At 49.9% G+C, this 21,498-nt stretch overlaps 2 protein-coding genes across 8 annotated transcripts; one reads left to right on the forward strand and one right to left on the reverse strand.

Annotated features, from left to right (window-relative positions):
* Positions 1-715: 715 nt before the first annotated feature.
* On the reverse strand, positions 716-16,701 carry rfx1b (regulatory factor X, 1b (influences HLA class II expression)). 7 transcript variants are annotated; one of them, XM_049013922.1, is made up of 17 exons: positions 16,503-16,701; positions 9,331-9,680; positions 7,771-7,862; positions 6,831-6,925; positions 6,308-6,749; positions 6,031-6,212; positions 5,835-5,954; positions 5,538-5,659; positions 5,342-5,460; positions 5,150-5,259; positions 4,893-5,044; positions 3,414-3,511; positions 3,162-3,311; positions 2,630-2,838; positions 2,302-2,455; positions 2,060-2,105; positions 716-1,957 (listed from the first exon to the last, which is right to left on the reverse strand). In XM_049013922.1, the coding sequence occupies exons 2-17, from the start codon at positions 9,662-9,664 to the stop codon at positions 1,797-1,799; spliced, it is 2,586 nt and encodes an 861-aa protein (XP_048869879.1). In that variant the 5' UTR covers positions 9,665-9,680; positions 16,503-16,701; the 3' UTR covers positions 716-1,796. The 7 variants fall into 7 exon arrangements, with proteins under 7 accessions (XP_048869879.1, XP_048869877.1, XP_048869880.1 ...); XM_049013920.1 differs by having other exon boundaries at positions 9,331-9,685; positions 16,503-16,700; XM_049013923.1 differs by lacking the exon at positions 16,503-16,701 and adding an exon at positions 16,156-16,469 and having other exon boundaries at positions 9,331-9,685.
* Positions 13,657-20,485, forward strand: rln3b (relaxin 3b). The gene is made up of 3 exons (XM_049013927.1): positions 13,657-13,782; positions 18,861-19,266; positions 19,971-20,485. The coding sequence occupies exons 1-3, from the start codon at positions 13,768-13,770 to the stop codon at positions 20,240-20,242; spliced, it is 693 nt and encodes a 230-aa protein (XP_048869884.1). The 5' UTR covers positions 13,657-13,767; the 3' UTR covers positions 20,243-20,485.
* Positions 20,486-21,498: the final 1,013 nt, after the last annotated feature.

Raw genomic sequence — 21,498 nt, forward strand, 5'->3', positions numbered from 1 at the left:
GGAATCTGCCTTATGAGGCCCGGCTGCTACCCATAGTGTGGCGCTTCTGTGGGTCGGTACTGGTCTGGACAAATGGAGCAATTGAAATGAGCAGAGCTGGACCAGACCAAGACAACAACGCTGTTCTGATGTGGCGTCACAGAGCACATGGGTGGCCTCTAGCGACAATGATAACAGACCTGTGATGCAGATGAAGACAGATGATTCCCAGGGTGTCAGTCTCGGGGGTATGGTTGAATTTTATAATATGGTGGAATGGTGCCACCTGGATAGTGGGCAATGGAAGACTGTCTTCTGGGTAACATAGCCTCGTGGGTAATGTAGTACAAAGGGAACTATCTAAGCCCTGCATAATACCAGTGTGGGGATATCTGCCAATAAAATTCATGTCATAAGCAAATGTTTTTCCTGACATTGTGTCATTCCGTATCCATGACCTTCATACCTGCGAGGTGCTGTTTCAGAAATCGACAGAGATGCTGGGAGAAGAGTCAGATTTGAAAAAACAGCGTGATATATGTCTTGTTTTTCTGTAGTGCACATTTGTAGATAGACATAGAGGGCTGTTCGTCCGATGATCTGCCCTGCAGTTTTCCATCCCTTCTCAGGACACTGATTGAAGCTGTTCTTCATGTTAATTATGCAACCTTTTCAGCAAACCCAGTATCAGTATTAGCCCCTACTAAAAAAGTATGACATCTTTGACAATGTGCAATTTGTTAGATCGGATATTTATTAGCCTTTTGCGGTTAATTTGTTAGCTTGCCCAACGGAACCTTCCCAGCTGCAGGTGGGTCAGGTTCAGGGAAGAAGCTTAAATATAATTGGTCAGGAAACATTAGGGAACACCACGAGACCAACACAGGCGGCCGGGACAGTGACCCATTAAACTAGAGACCCTGGGGGCTCAGCTCGCACTTTGCGGCGGCGCTCAGTGTCTATGAACAGGCCGAGGGCATGAAGGAAGTCAAGGAGAGGAAGTGACTCATGCAAGAGACATGGTAATGAGACCAACAGGAAGCGGGTGACGAGGGTGTCTAGTGAAGTGACCGGCTCTGCCCACTCTACACGGTAAAACACCCTCAGCATGTGCACCACCTACACACCCCCTTTATTTTATTACAGTGTAACTTGGGGAGCAGTGGTTTGGCACAGAAAACAAATGAAATGACAATAGGTGAACCAGTCTGCTTTGAGATGTTTGGACAGGATGAGTGAGGTCACTCGGGCCCATGTGAGGCTGCTCAAAGATGGGGGGGCATTGGTTAAAATAAGCAGGCGGGGTCACACATCCTTACAGAGCTACGGACACACCTGCAGACAGGCTGCCATCACCCCCCGGCCCTCGCCAGAAATTTTTTATTGTACATGGATAAAGATTTAAAAAGTAATAGTAGCAGCACCTGGAACATACCATTATTGATACAGCTCCGGGGGGTACGCACACATGCCTTTACATGGACAAGCACAGCACAGATGCTCCAAAACCACCAACAAACACCAGGACAACTCTGAGGAGAGAGGCCCCTTCCATCCCGTGGGCAGAACGGAAATCCCAAACCACCAATAGACAACAGGATGTCTTTGACTGACAGGTGAAGTCCTTCCCACAGGCAGTGCTTCTGTAAGGTTACCCTCTGCCCTACAGCTCACTCCGTGAGGCGTCTTGGGGGAGGGCTCAGGCGCAACACACTAATCTCAGTTCAGGTGTGTGTGTTTGTCTGTGTGTGTGTGTGTGTGTGTGTGTGTGTCTGAGTGCACCTCACTCTCTCGCTCGCTCGCTCTCTCTCCGTGTATCAGTTGTCCACGTGGCTGGTACTGAAGAGCCCCCTCGGGTCGGTTCTGGCCAGCTTGGCGGGCGGCTCCAGCGATTCCTCCCCCAGACCAGAGGAGTCAGCGGGGAGGGTCAGTTCCTGGCACTCATCATCACTATCCTCTTCCTCATCCTCTTCCTCCTCTGAGGGAAGCAGAGTGTGTGTGTGAGGGGGGGGTGACAGTTAGTGGGGGTAGCAAGCGTGCAGGGGAGCAAGCTGTGTGCTAGCAGAGAGGTGACCCATACCTTTATCAGGATCCAGTGTGTTCAGGCTTCTGCCCAGACTGGCAAACTGAGGAGGGGTAACAGCTAGGTTAGAGTCCATGGAGCAGAGCTTTTCCATCATGCCTCTGAAGGTTTGGGCTCCGCCTCCAACCTTCACTAAGCTGGACCAGGAGCTAATCTCGCTGGCTTTTTGAACCCCTTGTGTGTCTTGTGTCTGTCCCCACCCCATGTTCCCACCTGGCGGGAGGCCCTCAGTCACCCACCTCCCCCATAACAGCGATGGGCGTCTCGCCCTTGGCCTGGGCCACCCGCTGCTCTATCAGGTAGTACATGTACTCGTCGTACAGCAGCCGGATCAGGTGGAAGGAGCCGAAGCTGGCGGCACTGCGCAGGGTCAAGTCGCGGATCACCATGGAACTGGGGGTTAAAGGTCATCGCCAGGATGGGGCAGGGCATGGAGAAGTGGGGAGAAGCAGGAATCAGGGCACAGTGGGGGTTACGGGCTTCAACCGTCCCGAAAGCCCCAGCACGATCCATGTGGGACAGCACTGATTCACTTCAGTCAAAATCGGCCAACTGTGTGTCCCTCACCTGTAGAAGGACCACTTGAGCAGGAAGAGTTTAGCTGCCTTGGGAAAGGTGGCGCTGGCCTGGTAGGGCTTTAGGACCTGGGAGACAACCCCATCCAGCCAGGCTGCCCACTGCTCCAGCGAGTTCTGCTGCTGCAGCGTGAGCTTGAAGTCCTGCTCCAGTTGCTGGACCAGCCGGTCCTCACAACGGCACACCCACGAGGCCTGCTCCTGGAGGGGAAAGAGGGAGAGCGGCGAGTTAGCCGGCTTGTCGAGTTAGCCGGCTGCTCGCTGTGCTAACAGAGCTGCCGCTAGCTACACCCGCCCGTCTACACGGACACAGGGAGAGCCCCCTCGGTGCTATCGCTACGGAGAGCCGGGTGCCAGCACACACACGGCTACAACTGACTACGTGACCCACGCACCCCGAAACCTGGTCCAGATAGAGCCAGGGAGAGATGTCTAGAGGGAGAGAGGAAAGAGAGATCAGCATGTACCTCTGGCAGCAGTGGAGCATGGATGGGGGGGTGTTTGGTGGGGGGCTGGGGGCTAACCTGCACATTGGCGAAGTCCACACGGTTCAAGTCACTCAGCATCTGGTTGATCTGTGCCGTGTTCTGCAGGACTGCCCGCGCTGCCTGGGCCAGGTGATTGAGGGATGTATACCGGCGCAGAGTCTGCGCAAATGCACTGGCAGACGTCACCTGCAGGGGGCGCCAATTACTAAGGTGGGGTATCTGTATATTATACTGGCATGCATTAAATGCACTGGCTTGGTGTGCAAATATGGGAAGGTGACCGCTAACCTTGATGCGAACCATCTCCTCAGGGATGTTCATCATGGCGTTGGTCAACCAGCTCTCCAGGCTCTTGGCAAAGTTGCGGATGGCTTGTGTTAAGGCACCTGTGGGACAGTAGACGCTTTGTCAAGCTTGTATTTCTTTCTGCAGATGGGACTGGACACAATGTTAGCATAAGTGGTGGGTGAACTATTACCAGGATAAGCTGAGCATTAGCAACAGGGGCGCTGGCATGTTAGCACTCAGTGTGGATGAGCTGGACACTAAGGGTGAATGAGCTGGACACTAAGGGTGGATGAGCTAGACACTAAGGGTGGATGAGCTGGACACTAAGGGTGGATGAGCTGGACACTCAGTGTGGATGAGCTGGACACTAAGGATGGATGAGCTGGACACTAAGGGTGCATGAGCTGGACACTAAGGATGGATGAGCTGGACACTAAGGATGGATGAGCTGGACACTCAGTGTGGATGAGCTGGACACTAAGGGTGCATGAGCTGGACACTAAGGATGGATGAGCTGGACACTCAGTGTGGATGAGCTGGACACTAAGGGTGCATGAGCTGGACACTAAGGGTGGATGAGCTGGACACTCAGGGTGGATGAGCTGGACACTAAGGGTGGATGAGCTGGACACTAAGGGTGGGCGGCACACCGGTGTCGCAGTCATCACTGGTGTGAATGTGCGCCATGAAAAAGATTTGCACTACACCCCGACAACAGCCTAATTATACAACAGCCAAGCATTTTATTTTCCTTCAAAGCTTCAGTTGTAATCTGAATACTTGTCCTCATAAGGTATAAGTAACCAATTTATCTGCGTTGTGTCAATTTTCTATGACATGTAATGTAACGCCTTGTTACAGATTCAAAACACATATTGACACTTGACATTTTTCTTTTTTGATGGAAGTTAAAATACTCGGGGTTCTAACCCTCAGATCAGACCTAAACGTGGGAAAAAGTAATACTATGATATATTACCATCACCGTCCAAAAAAGTGAAAAATACCATGATGATCATTTTAGGTCATATCGTCCAGCGCTACTGGATGCTAGCATTAACATCAACATTAGCATTAGCAGTGTTGTCATGTTAGCAGAACACTCACTGGGGATGAGCTGGACATTAACATTAGCATTAGCAGTGTTATCATGTTAGCAGGACACTCACTGGGGATGAGCTGGACATTAACATTAGCATTAGCAGTGTTATCATGTTAGCAGAACACTCACTGGGGATGAGCTGGACATTAACATTAGCATTAGCAGTGTTGTCATGTTAGCAGGACACTCACTGGGGATGAGCTGGACATTAACATTAGCATTAGCAGTGTTGTCATGTTAGCAGGACACTCACTGGGGATGAGCTGGACATTAACATTAGCATTAGCAGTGTTGTCATGTTAGCAGGACACTCGCTGGGGATGAGCTGGACATTAACATTAGCATTAGCAGTGTTGTCATGTTAGCAGGACACTCACTGGGGATGGGCCGCAGTACATCAGGGATGAGGATCTCCACCAGACTCTGGTACAGTGTGTTGTCACACTGGTGGCTCCAGCGCACTACCGGCTCGTACTTGCACAACAGCACCAGACACGATTTGGGTAGCCGCTTCTCCGATTCATCGTGTCTGTGGCAGAAGATACGCAGGTCAGCTGAGGGCAGTGCAGCTGTGTGACTGGTACATATCCTGTTGCAGCCTGAGAAAGCTGGAATCCGGGGGTGTCAGACTCACACGCTGAGTGGGTCCACCTCACCAGCCGGATTCTCACTGAACCTCCAGAAGGTCTTCCACAGGGTCTCCACCAGGGTGAACTGTAAGTTGATCATCACATCCAGGATGGCCTGTAGTGGGACAAGATAGGTCACATTACGGCTGGCCACCAGCGCTGCCACGGGGCGCGGAGGCACATGGGCAGGGCGCTACCTCGCAGTGCTCACGATACAGCAGCTGGAAGCTCCTGATGTGCTCCAGCATGATCCCTTCTGGTAGGGCCTTGCCCTGCAGGTCTATCTCTGAGAACTCGGGCAGAGAGCGGGATGCATCTGATCACAGGAAAAGCAGCCATTAAGCTCCCTCTTCAGGCGAATCCCCACCTCCTCCTCTCACATCTCGCACTTACCAAGAAACTGCTGGTACTGCTGCACCTGGGCGCTGATGTCAGAAAGCCCCGCCCCCTGCTGCTGCCCCGCCCCCTGGCCCATTCCATTCGTCATGCCTTCGACTTTCTGCACTGGCTTTAACCTTCAGAAGCCGAAAGGACAACAGACAGTAGATCATCAAAGTAGTCAATCAAAGTGCAGCTGACTGGCTGGTCAGGGACCTGGCACGCTGTTGTACCTTTAGGCAGGAACTTCGTTTCAGGAAACTAAGCCTCAATTAGGGAAATAAATGAGAGGCAGGAGGACAAGCATCTCACCTCTGCTTCTGGGAGAATGGCTGCTGCCTCATGGCCAGGTGCTGCTGGTCCTCCATCAGCCGCAGCAAGGAGGAGCTGCCCTTGATCCTCAGCCCATAGTAGTGGTACTTGGAGTTGCCCCTGGGAGGGACAGAGACACGGTCAGAGCTCGGCGGGATGGCGAGGTGAAGGGCATGTCTAGGCGGGGCGTCCTGACCGAGTGCCCAGCCGCCGCGTGCGCAGCCCCATGAAGACGGAGCGGATGAGCTTGCCGAAGGAGGCGGCGTTCACCGGCTCCTGCTTCTGCTCCTGGCAGTGCAGCAGGTAGTGGCAGTAGAGGGTGGAGCGCGGCAGGCTCACACCCTCTGCCGTCTCGTAGTTATCCAGCAGCCACTGCACCTGAGGGGCACCAGGGGGCGCCATCACACAAACACGAACACACACGTAGCAGATGCATAGGCATGCTCGTAGGGATGCACGCGCTCCACACTCACGCAGAGCGAGCGGTCAGCGCGGTCCTCCGTACTGACCGTGGCGGGCGACGCCCGGATGCTGTGTGAGTAGTTCTGGTTTCCGGCGGCCCCGCTCAGCATGTACCCTCCTTGGATGACGTAGCTGCTTCCGCTGCCACCGTTGCTGCCGCCGCCGGTTCCCCCCGCCCCTGCTGCTGTGGTCCCGCCCCCAGCCCCCGTGGCTGCCGCTGCCCCACCGGGGGTGCTTCCTGCCACCACAGCCACAGTGCCTGCGGTGGCCGTACCCGAGGTGGTGTTGGAGACGAACATGGACACGGCGGCGCCCCCCGCTGTCACGGGTACGGCCTGCGATGTGGCTGGTGCCGCTACTTGAGCCCCCGAGGCGGGTGGAGCCTCGTAGTAAGAGGAGGGACCAGTCTGGGTGTAGAGAGGGGCGTCCGTGTAGGTGTAGCTGCTGGACCGTCTGAACAGGGGGGGCACAGGGTGAGGTGTGAGGGCCCTCAGACTGGTGCACGGTGTTTCTCATATGTGCACGAGAACTCACATGGTGCTGGTGGTGTAGCTGGTCTCCCCGCCATCCACGTACTGAACCTGGCTGGAGTACACATGCTGGACTGGCACTGACTGCAACTGCTGCACCTAAGGCAACACACGCTGGGTCAGCATGGTGCCCCCTGGAGGATGAGGCACGGCATGGCAGTCTATAGAATCCAGCCCAGAAATGCGACGCGGATACACTGAAAAATGCTGCTTGACATACAATCTACCTTATAATTGGGCCAGTAGCTCTCGCAGCTTATTAGAGTAATTCAGGAAGTGGCCCGGAGCTCTCTCACCCTATCTATCTGTACCGGCTTTCCTGCCTGCCCGCTCCTACTCTGAGTTTGGCAGTCAGCTCATGCAGCATCCATGGCTGGAACATGACCACTGGGGGGCAGTGGTGAACATCCACAAAGGGCAACGGGAGGGAGTATGCCTGTGGGAAGGCAAGCTAGACGGGGGGCGTGGCCCACGGTGCAGCAGGGAAGGGGGGCGTGGCCCACGGTGCAGTAAAGAAGGAGGGCGTGGCCCACGGTGCAGCAGAGAAGGGGGGCGTGGCCCACGGTGCAGCAGTGAAGGGGGGCGTGGCCCACGGTGCAGTAGAGAGGGACTCCAGCTGCTCCACCTCGCTGGAGATGCGCCTCCCTGTGACTGATTCTATCACCTGGTCTGCTTCTACCTCCTCCTCCCTCTCCCTGATACAGAGTCTCTGAAGGCGGGGGGAGACACCACAGAACAGTGTGCACCATGAGCACTGGAGCCTCCACTGCACTGGGCAGGACAGAGACGGGGCTCATGTACGGGGGGCGTCACCACAGCCTGACCCTCGGAACCAAGGTTGGTGCAGCTTTTGGCTACAGCAGACAAGGGGAAGCCTACCGCAGAAGCAAAAGGCCACCTAAAAATGGAATTAGACCCTCCCAACCCAGCCCCCCCGGAGGTACCTGCTGCACCACCTGTGTGGGCACGGCCGTCTGCACCGCGGGCGGAGGAGGGCTGGAGTCAGACACCGAGTCGCTGGAGTGCAAGGAGCCCTCTGGGGGAGAGAGAGAGGGAGAGCAAGTGAGGCGGGGGGTGGGGGGGTGGAGGGAAAGACAGGGAAGGAGGATAACGGCCAGGCAGAGATGGGCGCCAGTGTGGAGTAGCACTGGAAGCAGCCGGGCGTGGGGGTGTGGGGTACTCACGGTGCCTGCCGTGGGGACAGTACAGCCATCCTGAGTAGTACATCGCAGGGTGGGGATGGAGCCACAGACCAACAGACTCTCGCAGCCTGCATCTGCCTCCCCTTATATCACTCAAAAGGACGGCAGCCTTGGACAGGTAATCTCCACAAACGGGAGCCAAAATCCCCCCTCAGCATAAACACGAGGATCATGTTGAGGAAGGAGGAGGGGTGGGGGCTCCTCTCCATCTCACTCTCTCCCAAGATGCAGCCCTCTGCACCTCCATGCCGCACGCTGACACTGACGTGTCGTTTCCTGATGGGGCTTTTACTGTGCTGGGGCCGCGTGGCGATAACCGAATCATAGGGGCAGTTTTTCGCTTATCTGACGAGCTCCTGCACACCCACAGACGTGGTCTGGAGAAGACGAGCAGCATGGAGCCATGACACACCAGGCCGCGCCCGGACTCAGGGGGGGGCCGAGCAACAGCAGCCACAGAGCCACCTGCCTCTTTTCCTTCCTGCTGAAACGGGACACCAGTGTTACGTGACACTGACTGGGTCACTCCACTTATAGACAGGCCTGAAATAAACACAGGCTGCATTAGCGGCAGCGCCAGCGTGCGGAAGAGGTCAGCCCAAACAGCCAGACGAGGGCAGCGAGAGAGAGAGAGAGAGAGAGAGAGAAGGAGGTTTCTTATATGCTGCAGGAGTCCCAGGGTAGTGGGTTTGGTGTTAGAGACTGGGTCGCAGACAGGAAGGCCAGCCCGGGTTTTGGAGATGAGGCCGGGGCTGTCCGATTGTATCCCTCTAATGATTTTTTCCTGTGCTAAAATCTCCTCAGGTTAACTCATGATACCTTCCCCCCAGAGGGCATTTACAACCCTGTGAGCCAGCGGCTTTCACATGGGGCCTGCCACTCTCGCTTCTAGCCCTCTGGGGACACACCGCAGTGCCGTAGTAAAGCCCCATGCATGGGAGCAATGCACTTTAACCGTCTTGGGGGTCTCTCTCTGACCATGTGATCTTGGCACTTCACCACCCTGCTGAGGGACTGGTACCCTGTCCAGGGTCTCCCTAGCCCTTTGCCCTGCGATGGACTGGCATCCCACCCAGGGTCTCCCTAGCCCTTTGCCCTGCGATGGACTGGCATCCCACCCAGGGTCTCCCTAGCCCTTTGCCCTGCGATGGACTCGCATCCCACCCAGGGTGTCCCCTGCCTTGCACCCTGTGCCATATTCAGTTTATTATTTTCTCTAAATTTGGAGCAAAATAAGCATGATTCTGTCATGATCAAGTCCGGCGGTCCCTCGTCACATCCCAACTCGTGCTGCCCCCTCACCAGTGACGGTGACCACGATGTACTGCGGCGTGCTTTGCCCGTTGCTGGAGGCAGTGCCGGAGCCCTGGATCTCTGCGGTGACGTACTGCGCTGGTGCGGCCTGCTTCTGCGACGTGGCCTGGGCTGCTGGGGGCGTGGCCTGGCCTGTCTGAGGAGGGGCAGTGGCTGTGACGGGTGGGGGCGTGACTGCCGTCTGCAGTTCAGCCAGGAAGGGGGGCGGGGCTGGAGGAGTGGAGGTGGGAGGGGCCGGCGGCTGGCCAGGAGCCACGCCCAGAGCGCCCCCTGGCTGCTGCGTGGGCTGCTGCAGCTCCTCCACATAGCCCGGAGTAGCCATCACCACGGTGGGCAGTCTGCACTGCAGTGGGAAGGAGGTGTGAAAAGTCACGTTCGCACACAGCTCAGTCACCATGACGTGCGCCAGGTTCCACCCTGCGCTCACACGGCCTTCCTGACACACATCCATCCAGCAGGTCCTCCCCACTTCACCAACGGTTTACCCAGACCCATAAAGCTGAATGCACCCTGCACACGTCCACCACAAATACCAAGAGTCCGATCTATTCAGGACAAAAAAACCCCGCTTCGCCCCTGTCAGTGTGTCATTAGAGGCACCAGCACCCACCAGACCCACAGCACAGCCCACTCATGCGCAACCGCGACGCATATTTAAGTGCGACTTTCAGCCACAGATGCTTGACCTGCATTTCATGCGACGCGTTGCTCCGACTGCGTTATGAACGGCCGAAGGCGTTACTCAGGACTGCCTCTGTCACGGCGTGCCAGCTGTCAGCGGGTAACGGGAAGAGAAACTGAGCAAAGGACAGGGCTGGGGGGGTGGTCTAATGTAACGTGATAGCTGGAATTCATGGCAGGCCCCTTCTGGGGCGTCCACCCCGCAGACAGCCTCGACCACACAGCGCTCCGGTTTCGTGTTTCATCCCAGAGATGTTTTCATCTCCAGGTGCTGAGAGTTTCAAAGGAAACACGCCACAGGCATGCTGAAAACACATCGATTTGAAAGAGAAAACACCAGCCCCGGTTATGGAAAAAAGTAGCGAGACAACAAAGCCTTTGTGCCAAAAACAATCATTTCATCAAAAATTCACTCCCATAGTTACATTTCTCATTTCGTTCCACAAAACAAGCATTCTGTCTGTTCCATTTCACTGGCAGGCCTGAGGGTCAGGCTGCGGGCGCTGATGCTTGCGAAAGGGAGACAGTGACTTGTGTTGCTTGAGTGACCAATTATGTTCTTATACAGAGAAATGTTCCAAAGAGCAGCACGGCACACACACACACACACACACACACACACACACACACACACACACACACACACGTGATGAGAAACAGAAAACAACACTCAGACCGCCTGGGTCAGCACAGCTGAAAGTTGAACTGATAGAGTAACCAGTGCCTCTGCATGAAAATATCTGTCCAAATAAAACTGAAAAAAAAAAGATGGAGCACTGCTGTCCTCTGCCTGATCGCAGTACTGCTGTCCACTGCCTGATCGCAGTACTGCTGTCCTCTGCCTGATCCGCAGTACTGCTGTCCTCTGCTTTACACAGATATGCTACACTGTTACACATGGTACAACTATGCCTAGGAGTAACTACCAATATTTAAGATGTACATGTAATATATGGACAAAAGTATTAGGACACTCATCTTAATCACTGAATTGAGGTGTTTTATTCAGACCTATTGCCACAGGTGTATAAAATCAAGCACACAGCCATGCAGTTAGGATTACAAACCTTTGTGAAACAATGGGTCATTCAGAAGAGCTCGGTGAATTTGAAGGTGGTCCTGTCAGAGGACGCCACCCTTGCAATAAGTCAGTTTGTGAAATTTCTTCTCTGCTAGATATTCCACAATCAGCTGAAAGTGGTATTAATGTGAAGTGGAAGTGGAAGTAGCAGATCATGTAAAATAACAAACAGCACTCAGCACTCAGTGAGTGCTGAGGAGCAGAGTGCATAGTAGTCACTAAACGCTCTGTTTACTCAATAACTGCGGAGTTCCAAACTTCCTCTGGCATTAACCTCAGCACAAAAACTGTACGCTGGGAGCTTAACGTTATGGGCTTCCATGGCCGAGCAGCTGCATGCAAGCCTCACATCACCAAGTGTCTGATGGAGTGGTGTAAAGCACAATGTCACTGGACTCTGGAGCAGTAGAAACGTGTTTTGTGGAGTGATGAACCAAGATTCTCTATCTGGCAGTCTGATGGATGAGTCTGGGTTTGGCGGATGCCAGGAGAATGTTACCTGCCTGACTGCATCGTGCCAACTGTAAAGTCTGGTGGAGGACAGATAATGGTGTGGGGTTAGATAAGGCCTCTTAGTTCCAGTGAAGGGAACTCTTAATGCTTCAGCATAGCAAGACATGTTGGACAATTCTATGCTTCCAACTTTATGGGAACAGTTTGGAGAAGGAAGGTCCTTTATGTACCAGCATGTCGGACTGTTTCCAAGTGTACAAAGCAAGGTCCATAAAAATATGGTTGGGTGAGTTTGCTGTGGAAGAACTCGACTGGCCCAGAGAGCTTTGACCTCAACCCCATCAAACACCTTTGGGATGAACTAGAATGGAGATTACGAGCCAGTCCAACATCAGTGCCCAATTTCATACATGCTCCTCTGGATGAATGGGCAAAAATCCCCACAGACACTCTCCATAATCCTGTGGAAAGCCTCCACAGAAGAGTGGCAGCTGTTATAGCTGCAAAGGGGGACCAGCTCCATATTATTACCTATAGATTTAGACTGGGATGTCATAAAAGTTCCTGTAGGTCAGGTGTCCCAATAATTTGTCCATTTAGTATATATTATAGTCCCAGTCTCAAGGTGTGTCACAGCAAAACCAACCTGCCGGTTGTAAGCAGGGGCTGGGAAAGGATGCATCTCCACTAATGTCGCATGAGGATGCTTCTCTGCTAATGTCGCATGCCACGTGCCACACAGACAGTCAGTTTCACGCATTTTCCCCAGCCGCCATTGCACCCTCGACAAAGTGCATCCCTTTTGCACGCGAGCCCCTTTCTAACCCGTGTCTGCGCCATCTGTTCAAAGGGTGCGTGTCAGAAAGACGCTAACAGAAAAAACAGAAGCGGATAAGGGCTTTTGTTTTCCCCTGAAAGGTCTCCGAGGAACTTCCTGTATGAGAAAAAAAAATAATCTGTACTGAAATAAAGAAAGGATATACGCAGGAGAGACGCTTCCGGAAGAGCACACTAGCCGCAGCAAAATCATAGGGCCGCAGCTGGGAAGCAACGTTGCCCTGTCCCCAGCAGCGTGAAACCTAAAGCGGGGCCTTCTGACCAGTGTGGAGGGCTCGTCTGATAAGCCAGCCGCCCTCGGCACACGGCCGCCAAGGTCAAACACAGGCTACAGCGCCCTGCCCTCAGACACAACATGCTGATTTAACTCACAACCCTTTCTATAATCTTTATGTCTCTCCTCCTGTTCATTTAAACACAGCTATAACTACTATAGACCGTTTCTTTTGATAAATAAATGAAAAAAAAAATTTTTCTTTACTATATAACAACTGATTTATTATATTTATTATACTTAATATATTTATGTCAAACACTTTGGGGATACTTTGTTGGGAAAGGTGCTGTATTAAAACATTTAACTAAATATACACTATTTTTAAGTAAGACATTTCAATACAACAATATTTTAAAAAATCATGTGGAAAGAGGCTAGTCTCACAAACAGGCAGATGCTGGAAACACAAACATTCTGACGACACCATTTTCACAAATCTGCACACAATATGTCTGCTTAATTTGCGATACACCCATGTTAACCTCGATCAATTTGTGTGGGAGTCTTGTCCTGATTTCCCTGTGTAATTACTTGCAGTATTTTTTTCAAGGAGAATTTGTTCTAGACAGATTTTGCATTTTTTTTCAGACAGGCAAATGATGGTATGCTAACTTCAATTGCGTTCCACTGATCATTTTATTTATCTATGATTACAGCAGGGAATAAACTGTCTTAATGAGTCAAGCACCAACTCGCTCTATTCTGCAGGAGAACACAAATTAGGCAAATCAGGATAAGTATATGTTATTTACTCGCAGCTTATTAGCAACAGAAAACATATGGGGGGGGGGGGGACAGACTGGTCATTGGGGCTACAGGAGGAATTCCCAACAGATCGGCGTATCGTGGGCCAGGACTGAATTTTTTTTAAGTCCATTCCTGTGTAGGGATCAGTAGTCCTATATATTGCCAGTGTTATCATTTAAAATTCAAATAGAACATAGAAACTGGAAAGTCTTTCAGCAGCCCTACAGCCTTTACATACATTTTAGTTTGCACCAGTCCGACAGCTCACCAGCACTGTTAACCTGCTCAAATGTCTAAATAACTCCAGTTAAGCAGCTGAGAGCTAGCCCTGGAGGGCAGGGACTTCAGGATGGGCTGCCCTGAAGTAAGGATACCCTACATGAAAATCATTGAAGCTTTAATTTCCATTGTGGACGAAGCTATTGAGTGCTGTCAATCACTGACTAACTCACTTAACTTTTGTTGCTCTGTAAGCTGACACTGGAATCACTGATAGATCGTGCTTTGCAATCACACCCACCGTAGATGTTGTTTCAAGCAAAATAACAAGCAAAACCTGCAACACTAGGTAAGCAGACTCGCAGTCCTGATAATTAAAGCATCAGAGATCTGATTAAAAATCAAATTTACATTTTAAATTAATGTGTTAATAAAAGGCTGTCAATTATGTCACTGCCATAATTTATAAACTATGTTCATTGGCACATAATGTGGGTCAAATTGTATATATATAGTAGTAGCGATGTCTTCACATCGCTACTACTAATCCCAAATACTTTCCCACCAAGCGTCTAATTCAGCGACGCAAAGATTCAGTGTGTCAGCCTCATTTGATTTATTAATTAAAACTATCCAAAGTAGTTTAAAATGGTGCTCGAATAATTTATTAACATTCATATTTTTGTCATATTATTGATTTGTTTTGTCGAACCACGGACGGAGGTGACGACACGCAGGATTTTGTTCATGTCCGAATTCTTTTAAATAACTGCCAGGGTTGACTAAGAATAATTTCGCCAGGCCTGAGCTTGTCTATAAGGTCCAAACATAGATCTTACAAAAAGCCCCCCGTCAAAAGAAAAAAAACGAAAACTCATGACCACAGATAACTATTCTGTATCGGTCCTGTCACAAGACGAGTCAGTGTTCAGTGATAGACAATCGGCTGACTGCGGAGTGCAGTGCGGAGAGGACACTAGACAGGCTGTCCTCCGCCGACACTAACAGCCCACTCTTGTTATTGCGCCTTTGCCCAGTAACGATACTCGCTTTACCAGCTGCACGATTATTTTCCACCATCGTCATCCTGTCATACCAATCGCACACTTTTCCTATCCGCGTGACACCTGTGAAAGCTTTTCTTTTTAGTAGAGTCGCGCGACTGCGTTCGCTTACGCAGATATAGTTACATACTGTTTATAATACATTTAATCGTTTTACTACTTATAAGTATTTTTTTATTCTGCGCATTGTTTACTGTTTACTACATATTGCCGGTTTATATAGTTCACTTCCTATTTGTGATGGGACATAGGAAGTCACTTACGTAATCTCCTTGTATGTAACACAATGACAGTAAAAACTTTTTAATCCTGGATGGATGATGGTAACAATGATTGTGTGCAGCTATCAAATTAGTTTGTTTGTGTGTAGCTCTCTGATTTTGCAGAGTGATTGTCGCCGAAGGGGCGGTAGCGTTTCCATGTACCGCTTTTCATTCACCATCTTGCAGACGACTACCGCAAACCGGTCGTCTTAGCCGTAATTTGACCTGATAAAATTAAGATAAATTGGTCCGTCCAGTGTGAATTAAAGTCTGTTTTCGTAATTTTTTTAAACACGGCCAAGTGTTACAGGTGTGTCACGTGTTTTAAAAGTTCGTCTTGAGCCACTTGCTCCACGCAGTGTCTTCGCCATACCTAAGCAGCACCTGATGGTCACCGGATGGCAGTTTAGCCTGACTGCACTGCTGGGTCCGTGCCAGCTGTACGCGTGCGCCTCCAGCGCGCGGAGATGCAGAAAAACGCATCAGGAAAGGAAACAAATACAAATACTGAATGCTGAAAATTAGTCTAGCTTACGTGTGATTGCTCTAGGATGGGAAATGAATGACTTTAACGCGAAAAACGACAGAAAGTGCAGAATCTGGAGTTAGAATTTACCCCATTTGAGGAAAAAGAAACGGAATGAATGAAGGAAACCCGCTATATAAAGCGCATAGCCAGCTGGTCTGTAGTTACATGCTGAAGAGGACAGAGATGTGGACGTAAATAGCGGTTACAAGCGAGACCCGACTCCCAACACTCCTCACTGGAGAGAGCGGCGTTGCGCTGGCCCACCACTTTTCATTGGGGTTAATTAACGCCTCGTCATCATTGGCAGGTCGCTGGTTAAGCTCGCCTTCCAATTGGCTGACGCCTAATGTCAATCACGCTTGACCCCCCCCCCCCGGTCGCCGTGCCCTCCCTTTCCCGTCACCCCACCCCTAACAGACTTCCCCGCTTGACACCCCTCCTCTGACAGCCGCGGAAGACGGTCTTGCAAGCATATGGCTTGTCGACTTTCGCTGGCACAGACGAAACTTAGAAAAAGCTGTTTATAAACGCAGATCTTTGCAATATCCGTAAGAGTCCGTGCGAGACTGCGGCAACCATACACCACGACTGTTCAAAGTGAGCAGGAAAACACGTTCTTATAAAACACAAAATTTAAGTAAAACGACACGAACGACACGTACCTCGCCACTTCCCGTTTCCTACTTTGTAATATTAGCCATTTTACCCGTTGCTCTAGTTTCCCGGAGTGCGGCAAAATACTACGTTTCTAAAACAAAACCAAATAAAGTACAGCAACCTCGCACATTACAACACCCGCCATTTTGTGCTCCAATCACGGATTTGACATCGTCATAACAACCGCCCGCAGCTGGAAGGCGGCTAGGCACAGATACGGCACTCGCACTCCCGCCTCGACCCAGCAAGCTCTGTGGGCTACAGAAACAACAAACGAGGAAATAACAGTGGCGTTTCCGATCGTTTTCATTTAAAAATATTTGACGACGAATAAAGTTTTTGTTTTCATCACCTTTGATCTCCAGTGGATTTTCCTCCTGTATTTTTGGCGTTATTTTTTAAAGGTTCGGGTTGTTGTTGTTGATTCTCGTTGCTGGGTTCTTGTCGCCAGGACTACCGTGGCTATGGCGCTTCGTCCTCACCGGGGCAACTGTTGCTACCCACCTAGTTTCATCCCTCCCTCTCCTAGCTATTGATTGGCTACATTGCGAAACGAGCTATTAACTTGTTTTCCTACGATAGGGCCACTCACTTGTCAATAAACTGCCTCTCGTTTTATTCGCAAGAAGACTCTGTCAGTCATATAAAGGACCTGCGCAATTTAAACCTGCTCCAAATTCTTCTGCCATTGGGCCATCCAACTGTCAATCAATCTGGATTATTACTATTAGACTGGAATCTATCGGTGTGTGTGTGTGTGTGTGTGTGTGTGTGTGTGTGTGTGTGTGTGTGTGTGTGTGTGTATGTGTATGTATAATTGACTGAGTGAGTGTGTATGTGTCATTTACAATAAGCTTCTTACCTGTATTTTTGCTTTTTGTTCAGTCATTTTAAGTGTTTTTCATCTAAAAGGAATAATATGTCAATATAGGTGAATCATTAGTTCTAAATGTCAGGTAGTATCGCTCAAACTTAATCAACTAATAAGCAGCACGTTTTACAATAAAAAATTCTAGAAAAAATATGTAATGTGATATAATGTTATGTGAGATCATTCTCAGAGAAATACATCTGTATGTCCCTGTATTCAATACATTTTTATTGCAAAATAATGTATATACAAATAGTGCTTATTACTGTAAATTTCATTTTTCCGGAGAAATATGTAAGCTACACAAATCCATCGAACACGCAAAGGGGAAAAGTTATATCCACATTTAATACAATATCGAAGTTTAAATGCTAATTGTTACAATTTCACATGGTACAAACATGATGTTAACCTCGATGCATAGCATTTAACGCAAAAACTTGCAAACACACTTGTCTGGTTTCAGTCCCATTATAACGGCCTGATTAAAAGGTTTAGCATAAAACAAGACAGGATGTCAAAAAATAAAACAAGTGTGGCTGAATGGTTACAAGATTACCTTATAGGTTCATGCTTTTATTTTTATATTTTTACACAGACTGTTTCTAAAGAGTTTTGTAAATTTACACGTTGAATTATGAAAACAATCACCAGCTCGGAGTATCAGTTCAAAACACTTGGCAGAGTTTGCGATGCGGCGTCAGGGGGCTGCGTCGTGTCGGCTGATTACAGGTAGGAAGTGCGGCTTTGGCAGCGCAAACATAAGAATCCCATTCGCATTTCTTGTTTCATCCTGCTTTCTTATCGCTAAAAAGCAGTCGCTATTGGGTCCATCACAGAGGGAGTTTCGCTTATTCTGCTCCCGGAGCTATACGCGCTTGTCGAAATGTCAAATCTCAGAATTACCCAAAATGTCCAATTACACACCATGATTGTTTATCGCTCCTATTAAGACTATATGAAGCGATTAAGGATGTGTGGTCTGAGTGCTATTTTACTTGCAAAAATCAGAAAATGATGCGGAAAATGTCAACCGCGCAGTCACTATCAGTTGTAGGTCGCCTTGTTACTTCCGAGGTGAGGAACCTTTGGCTCTCAGGCTGTAGATAATGAAATGCAGCCTTAGCCTCTATCTGCTCTTATTATTATGCTCAAACTCCTTATCGGTTGCCGAAAGGTCACACTATTTCTGCATGTCGCAGGGTAACGCTGGGTGTCCTGACACGACCCCACGGGCGTCAGTCTGAGGCGACATGCAGGGGTGGCTTGGACGCAGCAGGGGGCGCGGTTGGTACTCTGAGAAAAAAAAAAAAAGATTAGCTTTGATGTGTTGGAAAAAAACCCCCATTATAAATCATTCAAATTGTTAATGCAAAGGCATAAATGACCACTGAAAACATGAATGAATGGCTTGCTGTCTATTGCACTGCGAAACAATTTCATTTTAATTTTAAGCTTAATAAATCCCCTGAAAATTACTAATTACAAATTAATTGAATCGTGTTTATTAGTGATCGACATTTAATTATATTATATATTAATTCAAATGCAGATTAAAAAGTAAACAAATAATACAAAATTATTATTCCTTTTACTGCATGCGAACTTCTGCTTTTTAAGCCCTTTCTCTGGAGGGCTGATGCATCAGTTGCATTTGGAGCCAACAAGGATTTTGTGCATTTGTATGCATGAAGTTGGAGCTGGCCCTGAGGATGGAGATGCAGGTGGAGGGAGGTGTCATGGGGACAGAAAGGTCATCTGTCATCAGATGAGACATACCCCTTTGGAAAATGCTCAGCTGATTATGGCTCCTCCTGTCCCGGCATTGTCTCCGTAAAGGTCCTAGCCTCTATCTCGTTCGACTATCTGTGGCTCTGCTGCTGCCTATGGGAGTGCGTCGGTTGCGTGTCCCACCCCGATATAAGGGGGGTGTACGGGACCAGGTGGCACACAGCAGTGGCCAAGGCAAAGAGCAACAGCCTGGAGGACAGGAGGACCCCCAAGGAGGACAGGAGGACCCCACAGGAGTATCAGCTTTACCGCACAGCACTGCAAAGCCCCGCCTCGCTTCCCCGGCCGGCCATGTGGAAAGGTGCACTGCTGGCCACGTGCCTTCTGGTGGCCAGAGTCGGAGCCACCGACACTCACCCTGCCTATGGGGTCAAACTGTGTGGGCGTGAGTTCATCCGAGCCGTCATCTTCACCTGTGGGGGTTCCCGCTGGAGGAGGGCTGTGAACACAGCGGGTGAGGCTGGAAGCATGCCCCCCCCCTCTCTCTCTCTCTCTCTCTCTGTCTCTCTCTCTATGATCTCTCTTTGTCTTTTTGTATTACAGTGTGTCTGTCTATCTGTCTCTCTGTCTGTCTCTCTGTCTCTTATTTCTGTTTTTCTATTACTGTCTGTCTGTCCTCTCTGTGTCCTTGTTTTTGTATTACAATCTGTTTGTCTGTCTGTCTCTCTGACTTTGTCTCACTTTCTGTCTTTTTGTATTGTCGTCCATCTGCCTGTCTTTCTGTCTCTGTGTTTTTGTATTACAACCTGTCTGTTGGTCTGTCTCACTGACTTTGTCTATCCCTCTTTTTGTATTGCAGTCTGTCTCTCTGTCTGTCTCTCTGTCTGTCTATCTGTCTGTCTCTCTGTCCGTCTCTCTGTTTCCTTTTGCATTGCAATTTGTCTGTCAGTCTGCTCTTCTCCCTGCTTCTATAAAATATCTGTGAGCATCCATCTGTCCATTTCTTTGTGAAAGAACTTTGTCTCTATTTCCATGGACACTGCCTTTTTTGGCATTCTCTGTAGAATTACATGTGTCCACCTCTGTGTCATCAGCTTCTCAGTTGTGAACCGGTTTAGCTGAAAAGTATCGTTTAATGGTTGGAGAGTTTCTCCACTGGACAACAATGATGCTGATGATGTTACTAGTTGGTGTAACATTTCCCATCCTCCCGCCCAGATGACATTATGGAAGACCATTTTGGACCCCGCAGTGAGGCCTCGGACAGCTGGAGCCCAAATGCCATCCCGGGACTTCCTTACCAGCAGTTCCCTGCAGCAGAGACCCCCCGCTGGAGCTCCCGGAGCCGGCCGGTGCGATCCCTCATCTCGGAAGAGGTGCTGGAGGTGCTGCGCACCTCTGACCGCAAGGGTCGTGACGTGGTGGTCGGTCTCTCCAATGCCTGCTGTAAGTGGGGCTGCAGCAAAAGTGAGATCAGCTCCCTGTGCTGAGCACCGTGTTATTCCAGCAGGGGGCGCCAAAGAACTGCCCAACCTTGGAGGTCACTTCCCTTCAGGGCCTCATGGGGGCAGACTCCAAGTCCTTTGATCTTGTACAGACTTGCCATCCTCACAGTACTGTTGATTCTCATAAGGTTTGGTTGGCCTCATTCTGCTCTGAACGATGTTGTAGTTGTTATATGTAGAGTTTCAGAGTCACTCTATAGATTTTAATAAAGCTCTTATTTAAATCGTTGTGAATCTCTAATTGTAATCACAGTGGAAGCCCATTCTGTGTGACTGACTTAAAAACAGAGCATTAGCACAGCTCAGCCCTGAAAGATGGGGAGCCTGGAGACTGGCAGGCAAACAGGCTCCCCTAACGATTAAGGGCTCTTCAGCCTGATTGAAATGCTTGTATGCTGATTAACAAACCAGCTTAATGCTCCGACATTACTTCAGAGAAACCACAAAAAATAAGACTTGATGTTTCGTTTCTATATAGTTTCTGTATAATTCAGCATTCATTGCCCTTCTCAGTATTTTCAATGAACTGTGAAAAACAGACAGGTTTCACTCTGGCGGAGGGAAAGTCTGTTCCCATATGAATGGTAAATATCGGTATTGAGATATCTAAACCTGCCCGAGAAGAATGCATTGATATTATATTGATGTGTTTTGATGTTCCTTATTTCAAAGCTTTGAACAAAGGAAACATATATTTGTGAGATGTCGTTCAATGTCCTGGAGAAGAGAATGTCTCTTTTCGCCTTTGCTCTCGTTGAGGTGAAGCCACAAATAGTGGTGAAGGCAAGTCTGGAGGTCATGGTGCAGGGACGGGGGTCATGGTGCAGGGATGGGGGTCATGATGCAGGGATGGGGGTCATGGTGCAGGGACAGGTAGTATCAGGTGTCCCTGGAGCCATTGGGGTTAAGGGCCTCGTTCAAGCGCCCAACAGCAGCATCGGCTTGCCAACCCTGGGATTCGAACTAGCGATATTCTGATCAGGCACATAAAGTGCCAACTCACTGAGCCACACGTGTCCCCCAGTGAAGAAGAGCATAGACTCCAGGTGAGGCTTGTACTCACAGGGTCAGCATGGATCCGTCAGACATTGCCATATCAGGACCGCACCCTGACCAATCTCGTCGCAGACCACCTTACACGCCCACAGCCAGAAAACCTATGAGGAGATGGATCGCTGGCAACTGTCTGCATTGCTCCTGTTCGGAAAGTGCAAAGCATGCACACCAAGCCCATTTTCAGC

Source organism: Brienomyrus brachyistius, chromosome 5, assembly GCF_023856365.1.
Source record: "Brienomyrus brachyistius isolate T26 chromosome 5, BBRACH_0.4, whole genome shotgun sequence".
Classification (NCBI taxonomy): domain Eukaryota; kingdom Metazoa; phylum Chordata; class Actinopteri; order Osteoglossiformes; family Mormyridae; genus Brienomyrus; species Brienomyrus brachyistius.

Coding starts and splice junctions, on each gene's coding strand:
- rfx1b (XM_049013919.1), bottom strand. Junction 5,045..5,149: donor GAGGTGGACCCACTCAGCGT/GTGAGTCTGACA, acceptor CTTCTGCCACAG/ACACGATGAATCGGAGAAGC. Junction 3,512..4,892: donor TGTACTGCGGCCCATCCCCA/GTGAGTGTCCTG, acceptor ACTGTCCCACAG/GTGCCTTAACACAAGCCATC.
- rln3b (XM_049013927.1), top strand. Junction 19,267..19,970: donor GAGGGCTGTGAACACAGCGG/GTGAGGCTGGAA, acceptor CCTCCCGCCCAG/ATGACATTATGGAAGACCAT.